Source organism: Pocillopora verrucosa, chromosome 13 (genome assembly GCF_036669915.1).
Source record: "Pocillopora verrucosa isolate sample1 chromosome 13, ASM3666991v2, whole genome shotgun sequence".
Taxonomy (NCBI): Eukaryota; Metazoa; Cnidaria; class Anthozoa; order Scleractinia; family Pocilloporidae; genus Pocillopora; species Pocillopora verrucosa.
This window is the reverse complement of record NC_089324.1, coordinates 857,344-871,658: the sequence shown is the minus strand read 5'-3', so window position 1 is coordinate 871,658 and position 14,315 is coordinate 857,344. Positions and strand designations below refer to the sequence as shown.

General features: G+C 39.2%; 3 protein-coding genes across 3 annotated transcripts in view; 2 read left to right on the top strand and 1 right to left on the bottom strand.

Annotated features, from left to right (window-relative positions):
* Positions 1-656: 656 nt before the first annotated feature.
* LOC131789538 (monocarboxylate transporter 10) lies at positions 657-6,367 on the top strand. Its single transcript, XM_059106689.2, has 5 exons — positions 657-755; positions 1,114-1,563; positions 2,883-3,469; positions 4,193-4,562; positions 4,993-6,367. The coding sequence occupies exons 2-5, from the start codon at positions 1,284-1,286 to the stop codon at positions 5,190-5,192; spliced, it is 1,437 nt and encodes a 478-aa protein (XP_058962672.2). The 5' UTR covers positions 657-755; positions 1,114-1,283; the 3' UTR covers positions 5,193-6,367.
* Positions 6,368-8,183: 1,816 nt separating this feature from the next.
* The window catches only part of LOC131789450 (uncharacterized), a 6,930-nt gene continuing 798 nt past the window's right edge, over positions 8,184-14,315 (top strand). The window contains exons 1-7 of the mRNA XM_059106559.2: positions 8,184-8,785; positions 9,803-9,958; positions 10,344-10,561; positions 10,855-10,970; positions 12,306-12,440; positions 12,882-13,053; positions 13,799-14,315. The exon at positions 13,799-14,315 is cut by the window's right edge and continues 798 nt beyond it. Of these exons, the coding sequence (XP_058962542.2) occupies positions 8,425-8,785; positions 9,803-9,958; positions 10,344-10,561; positions 10,855-10,970; positions 12,306-12,440; positions 12,882-13,053; positions 13,799-13,945 (1,305 nt within the window). The 5' untranslated portion in view covers positions 8,184-8,424 and the 3' untranslated portion in view covers positions 13,946-14,315. The remainder of the gene's footprint in view (positions 8,786-9,802; positions 9,959-10,343; positions 10,562-10,854; positions 10,971-12,305; positions 12,441-12,881; positions 13,054-13,798) is intronic.
* LOC131789453 (transmembrane protein 50A) overlaps positions 13,708-14,315 on the bottom strand; it is a 6,942-nt gene continuing 6,334 nt past the window's right edge. Inside the window, exon 6 of the mRNA XM_059106561.2 lies at positions 13,708-14,315. This exon is cut by the window's right edge and continues 795 nt beyond it. The gene's annotated coding sequence lies outside the window, so the exon portion shown is untranslated.

The window sequence follows — 14,315 nt, the reverse complement described above, 5'->3', positions numbered from 1 at the left end:
TCGCGTAGTCTGTCGATGTTTTTACGATCTTGTGATAAATCAGCAAGGGATAAACAGCTGGTTTTTCTCTCGTACAACCGCGTTTGATTCACAGAGAGATTTCGAGATAGTTTCCCGAAAATCGAAACGACATCGAACGATATTATTGTTCTGTTAATTTAAAAATGCAGCGACGAAATAAGAAACTTAACTGCCATCAATCAGTTGATACTGATTGTAACTATTGTTAGTGTTATTGTTATCGTTATTTTTCAAAACTAATATCAATATTATGGCTACAGTTCCCCTTAATATAAGAAGCTGGCTTCTCTGTCGGACTTCATTAGATATGACCCAACCCTTACAAACCTTACATAAGTATTAATCCGCGTAAAGCAAGTTGTCATGTGTTTGCCGCAAGATGTTACGTCACTTCGTCGGGGGTCGGGGGTCGGAAGAGAGAGATCCTTAGTAGTACTATGCGGGTAAATGATGCCAAACAGGGTACGCTTTTCATAGAAAATATCTTAATAGCTTTATGAGCTGGGTGACTCTTTGGAACCTTGCACAGTGTTTGAGCATTGATGATTTTCCTTGACACTCCACCTAAACCTCCTTCTCCCCCATCCACCCAGACCTTCTTCACCTCCCCCCACCATACCACCCCGCCGCGCTGTGGGACATCGTCGTCGTCATTTATTTTCCCAGCCTGATTGTTACCATTATTTTAACATTGAGACGACGTGGAACAAACGTGAACCGGCCATTAATGAAAGGTAATGAAACGTTCTTGGCAACCGAACTGAAATCGGTAAAATTTCAGCACAGCCCCATACTACATTTAATCTGTTTGCCATTGCCGTGGGGAAAACAGATTTGTTTTACAATAGTATGGGGCTGTGCGGAAATTTTACCCTGAAATCAAATGATTTACCGGATATCGGATAAGGCTAGGGGCCTGAAAAAATTCTAGCTTTGATGAGATTCAATGTTATTTGATGGGGCGCCACTACCAACTGAGCAGGGAGGTCGGAGCGATCATAAATATTAGACAAGAGACAAGCGAATCATAAGCTGTGCAGGGTATTTTCATTTGAACCAGACTGAAGAGCTTAGGTTAAAGAGATCTCTCAGTTGCAGGGTCTGACGGGAGAGGTCAACAAGTTCAGCTCAGACAGACGATCTTATCAATCACTTACCGACCATCATCCGCGCGGGGAGACGAACCGGAGGGTATTTTGATTCCAATCGAACGTAGAACGTGCGAGGCACAGATGTATTTCTCTGTGTAAACTCGAATAGAAATGAAAGAAGAACTTGAAGACGATTTGTATGATACCAAACTACTGCCAACAGATGGAGACCAAAGTATTTCAACGACTGAAATCGCCGCGTGTGCGCCAGTTAATTCAGAGTTCCCTTCCGCTAAAGATGCAGAAATCACGGAGAAAGATGGTGGCTGGGCTTGGGTTGTTTGTGGTGCGGCATTCTGCGATTTATTTGTGGTTTTGGGAATGCATTACACAGTGGGAGTCTTATATGCTGCGTTACTCGACCACTTTAAGGAATCGAAAGCCAAGACAGGTACCTAAATACGACTCATTTGTGGTTTGTTGTTATCAGCAGGCGTAAGTGGTTTATTTTATTAATTTTTTTTGCAGTTTATTATACTACATCGTTTTTGGACAGTGAAATTCAACCACATAGGCAGTCATACTTTGTAAATTTGATGTTAACTGGGCCATTCAATTCTCCTCGTTAACAAATTTGCCGCGGTGAATATTTAATTTGATCATTCAGTTGTGATACTTCACCGGTACATTTTTAAATCACCATGATCCACTTGTATAGTTGTTTACACCAATTTAGCACGCCTTTCATCTCACTCGATCAAAATAAAATTCAAATTTGCGCTAAAAAACCCGTTCCCCAACAATTATTGTATATTCCCAAATTAACAATGCGTAGGTTACTACCAGCATGGAGTTTTTTTTTTTTGTTTCAATTCAATTATATATTGGCCCGGTGTCAATGTGTAAGTCACTGTCAGTTATTTCAAGTATTTCGAGGCAGTGTAAATACATGCAAACCATAACCCTGTAAAGACCTTGACTACGTCCTAACAGTTGTTTGGCAACAGAGAAATTTAAAGTCCGCTTTCTGATTTGGAAGATAAACGTTTGTTATTCTACTCGTTATTAACTGATTGGCGGAAGAGATTAGTGTCATGACATCCTATTCCAGAATCGTCTTTCCCTGACGTACGTGCTTACGTCTGAAGAAAAGAACCTACGTGCGTCGGCTGTCGAGCGAGTGTCGACCGAGATATCGGTAGGAAAATGAATTTATGATTTCCGGAACGATTTGTAGGGCAGTTTTTTGGCGGGATTTGGGTGTCCAGCCGTAGAACATCGCCCAATGTTGATCAGCACTTCGTCGCTTGTCTACAAATTTCGACCGATTGTCGAACGAAGTGTCATCGATCGAGGATCAGTGCTATTGGTGCACAGTGTCCAACTAATCCACAAGTAAAGCTAGAAAAGCATTGCCTCAGTTGGCAGCAAAAGAAAAATGTGTGCATTGTTACAAAATAGGGAAGGACCGCTGAACAAAGTAGGAAAAACTACCGGGTCATACCGGCAACCTCAAGTGTCAATTACTTAGTCGGGAAAATTTACTTGTTACTGCCGTGATTGCGTGCAAAGCCCCCCTTGAAAGCACATAAGATGGCACGCATGATGGGGCAAGTTGTTTAAGTCAATCAACAAGTTCTATGATTTGACCACACCTTGTGGCAAGGGGGGGACGGCACAGGGAGGGACTTGTTCCGCACATTTTATTTTAGGGAAGACAAGCAAAAGTAGGATGCAGCTCAATTCTAACTGTGTTTTCTTCTCCAACAGCATGGGTGGGATCCATCGCTCAGTTCTCCTTGTTCTTCTTTTGCTATCCCGGGAGCCTTCTCAGTGAGCGCTACGGATGTAGACGTGTTGTTATAGTTGGAGGAATACTCACCAGCATTGGTCTTTTACTGTCATCGTTCGCCACCAGTTTAAATCAAATTTACTTCACCCACGGGATAATTGTGGGATTTGGAACAAGTATCAGCTATCTCCCAGCGCTCGTAATGGTGGCGTACTATTTCGACAAGAAACGCTCTTTTGCCACAGGAATAGCAACGTCTGGGAGCAATTTAGGAGCTCTTGGGCTTGCTCCACTTCAGCAAGTAATCGTAGATGCCTTTGGATGGAGAAACTGCTATCGTTTTCTGAGTGGGCTTGCTCTTATTATAACCGTCTGTGGGCTTTTGTTCAAGCCTTTGGACGAGAAAAAGACCGGAAAGGACAGACTTGTGAAAAGCACAGAAATAACATTCGAGAAATCCTTCAAGAAGAAACTTCTTAGCTTTCCTAGAAATAATTGGTTTATTATCTGGGCTGTTGCGTCAACCATAGCAACATTTGGATATTTTATTCCACATGTTCATTTGGTAAGTGTCCAGAGAAAATGGTGATTATTCCAGAATTTGTATGCTCAGGTGATTACTGAGATTCTCCTGCTCTGATTGGTCGAGGATTGCGTTATATCTCGCTATAATTAGCTCACGCGAGGTGATTATAGCGAGGACGCCAAATTTCAAAATGGCTGCCTTGCGTTTTGTCAATGTTAAAAGAGGAGAGAAAAACGCGAAAAGATAAAATTCAGTTCCAAAGGTCGCACGAGATGCTACAAAAAATTATGTTGCGCGCCCATATAGATCACCAGCTGGAAACGCTCGAAACGCAAAGACTTCGCCGCTCATGTCGCATTGCCAATGAGAGCTTGCTCGCAAGCTATCAATCAGAACGAAGCAAATTATCAGAGGAAGCCGATGAGAACTCAAAGAATTGTGAACGCGGGAAACGGTGGTGCTTAGTCTTGATTAGTTTTAGCTTGGCATCTGATTAGTTAAAAGTGGAGTGCCGGCGATGTTTCTTGACAATTTAAAGGGCGAGGTGATTCGAACCAAAAAATGTCGCAATACTTTCAAAACTCAATTTAACATTTATTTTCAGTACCGAAGTCAACCTCACAGATCTTCGTATGAATTCATTCAACTGGTTTCATTACATTTTTCCGGAAACTGCTTGAAAGAATTGTTCAGCCAACATTGTGGAGAGTTCAATCATTGATGTCACAACTTTGATTGAATTTGTCTTTGGTTTTGTTTCAGGTTCGCGTCGCTGAAGAGATGGGCTCCTCACATCGGGATGGCTCGCTCTTGCTTTCTTACATCGGAATTGGTTCGGGTGTCGGAAAGATTATCTTCGGAAAAATCTCGGACATTCCTCGCGTGGACACCATAAAGTTATACAATATTTGCATGGTTCTTTCCGGACTTTCTCCTCTTCTCGCTATCTACTCGGCGGGTTATGACATGCTCGTATTATATGTGGTTGTACTTGGAATGCTGGATGGTTGTTTTATCGGGCTCATGTCCATTGTGACGTTTGAATGTACGGACCGTGAAAAGATGTCAGTAGCCTGGGGAGCAGTGTTGATGATCATGTCGTTTTCTATGTTGGTTGGTGCCCCAGCAGCAGGTAAGAGTGAACTTAACCTCGTCTCCTTGGCCCTTTCCCTCCCTAGAAACTAGCCTGGCTGATTCAGTCCTGATCTCGTCTCCCTTCAAAGGGATGAGGTTGCGTTACGTCACGGGTTTCTGACTTCACCAGACTCTGTATCCCATCTCTCTTCGAGACGGTTTTCTCGGGGTTGAAATAAGTCCTAAATTAAAGCTTCCATGAATGATCATTCGACGTCCTTTTTGCTCGTTAATCAGGCAGCTGTCCTCCTTCTTATGACTTCCTAGTAAGACTAATATTTTAACAGAGTTGGTCCTGAGTTGGTAAGTTTCTCTTCTCCGACCTAGATGTGTCTCATAACTGTTGCAGTCGGAGCTGTGAAAAAAAACTATTTTGAAGATGAATGATTCAATATTTGAATGAAACTCCCTCTTTTTTGGTTCCTCAGGATGGTTTGGTGAAACAACAGGCAACTATCGGAATTTATTCTTCTTAGCCGGCGCTCCGACCATCTGCGGAGCTGTTGTGTTTTCGCTGATTCAGTGTATCAAAGATCCTATCATTGAGAGTCAGCAAAAACGAGCGCTTGTAATTCCTACGGAAGAAAAGGAAATTATCTTTGTGTACGATAGGTTGACAGTAGTGTAACCTAAAACAATTTAGTGAATGGAACTCTGACATAATAAAACTAAGGGGGGAAATAATTATGGGAAAATGTAATTTTGGAAAAATGGACAGCGAGAAAAACTACATAATTGTGATTGAATGACTGTGGGAATATAAATCACAGGGAAAAAATGAATTGTGGGAAAATGGTCGGCAGGGAAAGTCGATAGCGGCAAAACTTAACGCTTTGTTTTAAAGCAGGTTTCAATACAGACTTGTCATGGAAGCGATTTCGTCATTTGAGGGCTGGTAGTTGTTAACCCTTCCACTTCCATGATTGACCAAGACAGAATTTCTCCTTACAATTTCTAAACAGTATCAAGCAGATTAGTGATGAGAATCAAAACAATTATCAACTAGGAGATTATTGATTGATCCAACACCAAACTCTTTGAAATAAGATCACAAGAAATGTATGGGAAACACTAAGGAGAATTACTTATGAGATCTTGGGAGTGAAAGGGTTAATTCATTTTATCGATTGGTGACGAACAATTTTTTATAACTCACCGATTTGGTTAACTTCCACTTTAGCAAGGTGGAGTTTTTCCTGCGTAATTTCCGGGTTCATGGTTCTCTCACAGCAGTCCATTGATCTCTTGATTATGTACTGGTATTTTGCTAAAAATTTTCTTAACAAAAAAGTGGTATAATGTTTGAATGAAAATTGATTCCATTGCTTCTTTCTTCTTCTGTGTGATATGAGTTTTGAAGAGAAAGATTAACCGCAAAATTAAGGTCAGAATTTCCAAGGTAATTAACAAATTTTGGCTAAATTTGTATAGACCAAGTTTTTAGAATTTCATACCGAAAGATAAATCAATCTTTTATAATGTAGATATTGTGATACATCAAGCCCTATGTATGATAAGTTTTTTGGTAATATAGTGTATTTTACGGGAAGATTAATGTGTGGAGCCAAATCGTTTTGAAGAGAGTGATGTAAAAATAGGCAGTTTAAGACTGCATGTGGCTACTGATAGAGCACAATTTTTATACCATTGGAAAGAACTAGAGGTTGTATAGTGATGCTAGAAGGCAGTGTTGGCGAAGAGTTGTTTTCACATGCAAAACAGAAAACCTGCCATATCCTATATATTTATGAGAATCTTGTTGTACAAGAGAAAGGTAATTCACGAATAAAGTTACTAACTGACGTTCAATCGTTAATTAAATAGTAACAAATTATCATATTAACAATAGTCATAATGATTGATAACAGTATTAATCATAAAAATTACAATTTCCTTGATTGTGATTGGTTTAAAAAAAACTCCTATTTTCCACTAATTCACTTGCCAAGTTGTTATTGGACAGTTTGTTATCGGACAGTTCAATAAGCCAATCACATTCAAAGTTGTAGGTTAAATCGACCAATCACAACGTCGATTTCAATCATCAACGATATTAAACAACTTACGCCTTTGTCAGTCTTTTAATGAAAATTTTCCCTTTCTTTCATAACTTGGTAATTCTCCTTTTCTCGGAAATTGTAATTTTTATTATTCATTGGTAATAAGACTACGTGTTGTCCAATTCTGTCTGTAATCATACTCGTGATAAACAAATCAGACTCCCACTGCGGGGTCGTGCGATTTTGTTATCACTCGTATGATTACAGACCGAATTAGACTCCATCCAGTCCTATTATCATCACTAATATAATGATTTAAGGGGTTAGTTCGAAAGCCTTACAGGTCTCGTATCCTCTAGGTTCCAATAATTACCAAGCAATGCTTCTGTAAGTTTTGCTAGTAAATTTTGCCCCAAATTACAATTTTCTTATTTTATTGCAATTCCATTTTTCTGAGACTTTTATTTCATCTAATCAGCGTTTTAGGATATTCCGCCGTTTTCCGCATCTTGCTCGCTTCGCAAATTTAACGGCCTTTTTGGGCATAAGCGGCTGATTCAAACGGTTAAATGCTTTCTTTCAAAGTGCCCTCTCACAAACTGCTCTCTTTTCAAAGTGAAAAATTTTCCTCAAAGTTTTCATGATGTGCAGAAAACACGGATTGATATTGTTTTGATTTAAATTACGCTTCGGTGGTGCCGTCGTAAAATTGTCTTGAGATGCCTATCGTCTTTTGTAGTGTCACGTTAAGAACTGAAAAAATTTTATCTTCAGATCTATACCAAAATGAAATGTCGGACGCTATTGTCCGAAATGAAATCGAACGCAAGCATTTAAATCCCAAAATCGATGACAATTGTCCATAATCCAAAATAGGACACTAATCTCCACAATCCAAAACCGACCACTAGTCTCCAAAATTCAGAATCGGCCACTGGCTTAAAAAAATGATAAATTGGCCTCTGGTGTCCAAAATCCAAATTCGGCCACTAATATCAAATATTCAAAATTGCTCACTAGTGTCAAAATTTAAAATCGACCACTAGTGTCCAAAATAAAAAATCGGCCACTAGTGTCTAAAAAAATTCAAAATCGGCCGCTAGCGTCCAAAATACAAAATCGGAATAGAGAAGGACCGTAACACGCTCCACTCCCCCCCCCCCTCCCCCACCCTTCACCTTCCTCCTCGTCGAAATCGCACGAAACATCCCAATGGAGTCGCCCAAAATCAGACGGAACTGACATGTGTAATGTACATGGTTGTTCCTTCTGTAAACAGTGGAGAGAGCTGTATCTACTATAAACATAGTAGCGAGTTTCCATATTGCAGACAATTAAGTAATACGCTTCAGCGTTATAACCCACGCGGGAAGTTGGACGACGGGCCTGAGGCGAGGGCTTAATCATTTTTTCGAATGGTCTCCCAACTTCTCAAGTGGGCTATTATGCCAGAAAACCGATGGACAGGTTTACCGGTACAGTAAATGATGGGTTTTTGACCAATCAGGGCGCATGTAATTGGTATCTTGGTCATGTTGAAAAGCCAAATCACTATAATGAGTAGGAAGTATGCAAATTTTCTGAATGTGGTCATATATCAGTATATACTAAATGAAGATCATAACAGAGTGATTGTAATTTGTTTCGCAAAAATGGTTCTGCATTCTCGTTGAATTTTCAACCACTTACGGAAGGTTCTTCAAATTGACAGGAAAGATGTTATTGGTGAAGGTCTCAATTTAAATAACTAGTTATTTGCAAGCCACTGATTCCTCTTTAACTGCACATTAGAATGCCGTCGTTGAGGCGGCTGTCTGGAAGAGAGCGCATCCCACGAGAATTTGTGTGGCAATTTACCTAATGAACTTCTCTCAACTACCTTTGGAGCTTATAGACGAAATTCTGAAGCATTTAGACGCGATTTCTTTGGCTAAATCAAGGCAAGTCTGCCGTACATGGCTAGCGTTGCACGCACAGCCTAAATATAAACAGTTATGGAGACAAGCTTGTGTTGATGATATTGGATACGATATTCTTGTAGAAATAACTGGAGATAGAACAATATTCTCAGACAACCATCTTGGACATTCAAGTGCTGCTGGTGAGAAAGGCTATCAGAAAAACTACAACATTGATTGGAAGGCCATTTATCAAAGGTGGTTCAGAAGCCGTCATATTGGAAAATGGCCTTGTATGATAACTGAACTCGAAGGACATTCAGGTTAGACGTGTTTGCCGGCGGCATTTTTAGCTTGATAATTATGCTTCTTTGAGACTTTACTTACGGGCTTAAAAGACCGTAAGCATAGTTTCAGCCAGTGTAGAGAAATGCCTGGGGTTTGCTGTGATGAATTAGAATCCCATCAAAGAAGCTAAGAGTAGTAATTTTCTTGGTCACTTCTTATGACAAAAACCATAACTGAAAACATCTTCACTGTCTCTGCAGCCAGTCTGAAGAGTATGGCAGAATTCGAAAAGATCTCATGCATGCAAAGGCAATTCTGCCATGGGAAATGTATGCTAAGAAAGGAAAAAAATCACGCATGCATCTGCTGTACTTTGAAAACAGCTGGATCAGTAGAGATCTTTGGTCTCTGGTGTCTGGGAAAAAGTAACAACTCTTGCCGAGTGGGTCCTCAGGTGACAGTTTGCAGAGTGACCTTGCAGAGGGCGTTCCTCTAACAAGGCCCAGTATGTGGGACCCACCCTTGCCAATGTTTCAGTGAAGGAAGCATGGTGAATGCGATAATTAACAAAACAGAGGGACTTTCAAACAATGGTAGATAATCGCATAGTGTTGAGCGAAACTAACCAGAACAAATACTGTCTCAGCAGTAACCTGCTGGTTAGTCTCACTTCTCGCCGGATTCTGTTTTTGAGAGGTTTGGTTTCAAATTTGGCTAGATCATTGTGTCAGCGTTCTTAAGGGAACTGCTGCTTACAACTGCAGTAGTGGCATTAACCCTTTACACCTTAAGATCAATATGCATATTCTCCATACTTTCTCTGTAAATTTCTTAAGGTTCTGAAAAGGAGAATTTGTTTAACAATCAAAGGGGTTGAAGGGCTAATGCACCTGGGTTCTTTTCAGCTAACGATAGACTAAGGATGGGATAGGAATGTTAGAATTGACCAACGTAAAGTTGCAAGTCTTCTTTTGCTTGCAGAATGATGGTAGAATTCTTTCTCTCTTGTTTTACTATTTAACTTATCGATAAAAGTTTTCTCGAATTTGTAGGCCAAGTCCTGGATGTGAAATTCTCTGGGGACAGAGTTGTGACTTGTGGTGTTGATGGTGTCATTTGTATTTGGGACGGGTGGACAGGATGTTGTGTCTTGGTTCTCAGAGGCCATCTTGATTCTGTAACCTCCATATCCTTGAGGCAAACACCAGGTTTGAATAATTTCCTTGTTTAGTATACCATAGCAATGTTGTGGATTAGTTTTAGGTAAAAGTATCATCATGTAGGCTTGCTTCAAGGTTATGGGCCCCTGTCAATTATTAAAAGCAATTGAGTCATTGGTTGCAATGATGTAAATAAATGTTAATAATAATCTGTGCATTTCTTGAATATCATGTGTAGCTGTCATGCATGACTTTTCTTGACAACCATGTTTTAAACAGTGGCCTAAGGGTGTGATCCTGAACAGACAGTATCAAATGCATTTCTGAGCCTTGTATGACAGGAGACCCATGACGCTGTAGATGATAATGAAGATAACGATCATAATGATGAAGATAACGATCATAATGATGACAATGTATTGCTTTTCTATAGGTCTATGGAAAAATCCCTCAGATACCCCCCATGATCTTCTTGCATCAGGCTCCAGAGACTGCTCGGTTAAAATCTGGAACATGAAGGAAGGGTCTGGTGTTGCTGTAGCAACCTGTCATGGCCACAATGGTCCCATCAACTGCGTCAGTTTTGGAGACAACTCATTTTTGGCCTCTGCTTCAGAGGACTGTTCTGTTAGGATATGGCGCATTAGCACAGTTTAGTTAACTGTTTGTACAGTTGTTGTTATTTTTTTGGTTTATCAGAACCTTGACTGACCTCATTAGTTATTTGCTGAAATTGAGTCCTTTGAAATCCCACAAGAGACATCATACATGAGAGAGAGTTCAATGAGCATTTTATCAAGCACAGTGTGATTAGAGTGTGACCTCCTAAGATCAAAAATCAGGTCCCCTTACCTCTACTGGATTGCAACAACATTATCTGTACCAAATTAAATGTAATATTTTTCTAAAGGATAAACTGAGAACTTTTTGTTTTTTATCTCCAGGGTAATTGTACTTGTTATTACACACTGAGTAATTTAGGTGACTGGGTGGAACACACAAGACTTTGGGGATCTGATACTCTGCTATATGTCACAGTAAATGGCAAGCTGGCTTTGTCGTAAGTGATAGCTTATGACATATATATACAGATTCATCTACATCCTTCCTAAGTTGATGCAATTCAGGGTACAGATTTTCCAGCTTCAGCTTGGCAGGAGCTGTATAGAAGTTGCTTTGATTTATGATACAGTTTTCTTCAGAATTAATTTTTTCTGTTATTTATTACATATATTTTTTGCCATCTCCCTATACTTTCTGCAGCTCATAATAGATTGACTTTTTAAATAGCCTTTCCATGAAGTATAATATCAGGTATACTATATAATATGTGGATGAAGTTCCTCTTTGTTTTCAACCCATTTGAAGTTTCTCAATGAAGTAGTTAACCCTGTAACTCCCATCAGTGACCAGGACAGAATTTCTCCTTACAATATCAATACAATATCAAGAAGACAAGTGATGAGAATAAAAAAAGATGTCAATAATAGGGATTATTGGTTGATCTGATACCAAATTCTTAAAGGTAACATCATAATTGTATGGCAGACAGTGAGGAGAGGTATTAATGAGATCTTGGAGGTGATAAGAACACAAGAGAATTCTTTCTTTGAAACACAATTGTTAATTAGGAGTCTCAGATTAATTTATTGATAGCTTTTGCTATAATGTACATTGTGTATTAAAGTTCACACGGCAACCAGGTGGACAATCAGACATAGTTTGAAGCTACACTGGTTTGCAGATTTAATGAATGTAACCGAAGAAGTTACAATTCATAGACCCAACGTTTCGACACTCCTGTCTAGTGCCTTCATCAGGGGTGATCTAAACGCTGCAACAAGAGGTCCTTTTATATGATCACTAATTAGCGGCCTTTTTTCTGACGAGGTGTAAATAGGCGTCAGGAAGCAGACCGCCATCGTCACGATTTAAAGGAGCGTGGGCGGAGTTAATGTGCCAAGCCTCCAAACAAAGGCGCTGGTGGTAACGCCGATTAGTAGTGATAATTTTAGAATTATCCCACCCAATTGTATGGTTGGTTAGGCAAGTATGCTCCGATAAAGCTGAATTTTCCTTTTTGCAAAGAAAAACCGCTTTTTGGTGCTCTTTTAACCGCTCTTTTCACCCCTGATGAAGGCACTAGACAGGAGTGTCGAAACGTTGGGTCTATGAATTGTAACTTCTTCGGTTACATTCATTAAATCTGCAAACCAGTGTAGCTTCAAACTATGTCTGATGTACATTGTGTCTTAAAAGCCCTGATTGGGAGATTCAATAAATATTTTTTATTCCATAAATTATTGTTAATATTATGATTTATCAATAATTCACAAACATCATCCTATTCTAAATATCAATGTACAATCATCATTTTCCTAAATTTATTTTACAGGTCCATTGCAGATCAACAAATATTGTCATCTATTAGACTAAAAGCATCCAACCCTTTGCTACCCAGAGTTCGTGGTGCTGTCCTTAGAGGGCAGAATGTGCTTGTTCTAACCGCTCTTAATGGTCTCTTTTTTTGGTATGTATCTCCTAGTGCAATATTGAAGACAGCCATACAGTTCCACCAGCACCAGCAACCTTCATTACTGCACACATTTACTTCCCAGATTTCCTAAATCGACCAAATTTATTAAGCTGAGGTGCCTTTTCATTGCCCCCAAGTCTTTACTTTGGTTCATTTTGGAACCTGTTTGAGGATAAAAATTGAAAGAACAAGGAAATAATGGCAGATGGTAGCTCAGACTGTTAAGAGTCTCTCATGAATTCCAATCTCAATCAAGTTAAGCTGGCTCACACTAAAATGAAAGACAACAGAAATGGTCCATAGACTAAGTCCACTAATTTGATAATTGACAAAAATTGAAAGAGGAGGGGAGGGGAGGGGCAGCCATCCACATGCACAACCCCTCTTTTATAATTCAATATCTTTTCATTGTTTGAGTACACTTATTCTCCCTAGGGAAAGTAACTCAAACAACAGCATCTTGAACAACTTTCCAGTGATTGGTCCATGTTCTACTGGTGTTGTACGTGGAACATGTTTGGCCATGCATGGAGCCTTGGTCACTGTAGGAACCAGTTCTACTGGAGCTGTGTACATCTACCACCTCAACGGCAAATGGGGGAATCAGGTACATTTACATATTATTACTTAACCCAGAAGGAAGCAGCATTTAAATTCTCCTCAAAATATCTGGACACATATAGTTCACTTAACCCTCTAACTCCAATGAGTGACCAAGACATAATTTCTCCTTACAATATCAATGCACTATCAACCAGATAAGTAATGAGAATAAAGAAAAATAGCTATTTGGGGATAGTAAGTTGATCCAATACTAAATACTCTGAACTAACATTATAAGAATTGTATGGTTGGCAGTTAGGAGAATTACAAATTTGATCTGGGAGTTAAAGGTTAAATGACAATGAGAATAAACAAGCTTATCAGTGAGAGGGTTACCTCAATATGTCTCTCAACTAATTTTTAGGGAAAAGTAAGGCAGCGTCAAGAGATGATCACAAATCAAATTTTGGATAATAATTATTAACCCTTTAACTCCCTGAAGTGATTAACACGCAACTTCTACCTACAGTATCCATACAATATCAAGCAAACAGGTAATGAGAATACTTGAACTTATCAGGTAAAAATTGTTATGATGGTCTAACACCAAATTTACGTAACTGATTTACAAGGAAATGGGTATTAGCCACAGGAGAGAATTAACAATCAGATCTTGGGAGCTTAAGAGTTAAATAGTTAAAAAACAGTTGACAAAAACCCCAAAATTTCAGTTTGTTTAATGGCTCTTCAAACATGAGGTCCCAAGATGCTTGACAAATGGTCATTTTATATATTTATTTACATTTCAGTTTAACAAGATCCACTGTGTGCTTCAAGTAAATAAATCTGCAGTCAATGCTGTTTCAATTGATGATGATGGTCAAGGTCCCTGTCTTGCAGCTGCAGGGGACGACGGCATCGTCAAAGTTTATCGCTGGTTTCCACCAAGTGTTTAAACCAAAGCTGAGACACACTTAGGCAACAAGTTACTGAGAATCACAGCAACAGTTTGATTCACGTGCATGGTGAATTTACTTGAAAATGCTTGTCCCAGCAATGTAGTTTTGTTGCCTTAAAATGATGACTTGCTGTGGAATGTAGAATGGATACCTTACAGCAAAACAATGCATTTACACAACCATTTTCATTTTATTAAAATCACAATTGAAGCAGAATCAAGTTATATTTTAATAATGATGATTACCTACACATCATGAGAAAAGAACTTGTTAGATATTCATAATTCAAAGCAAAATATGAACAGGTTTGTTTCAACAATAATTTTTGTTAATATTGTGGCTTAAAAAGCCAATTTTTGTTCCAGCA

What these genes read in the sequence shown, in the direction of transcription:
- LOC131789538 (XM_059106689.2), top strand. Translation starts at nt 1,284, where the DNA reads ATGAAAGAAGAACTTGAAGACGATTTGTATGATACCAAACTACTGCCA. An exon ending in GGAATCGAAAGCCAAGACAG is followed by an intron (nt 1,564 to 2,882) that starts GTACCTAAATAC and finishes CTTCTCCAACAG; the next exon opens with CATGGGTGGGATCCATCGCT. An exon ending in GGTTGGTGCCCCAGCAGCAG is followed by an intron (nt 4,563 to 4,992) that starts GTAAGAGTGAAC and finishes TTGGTTCCTCAG; the next exon opens with GATGGTTTGGTGAAACAACA.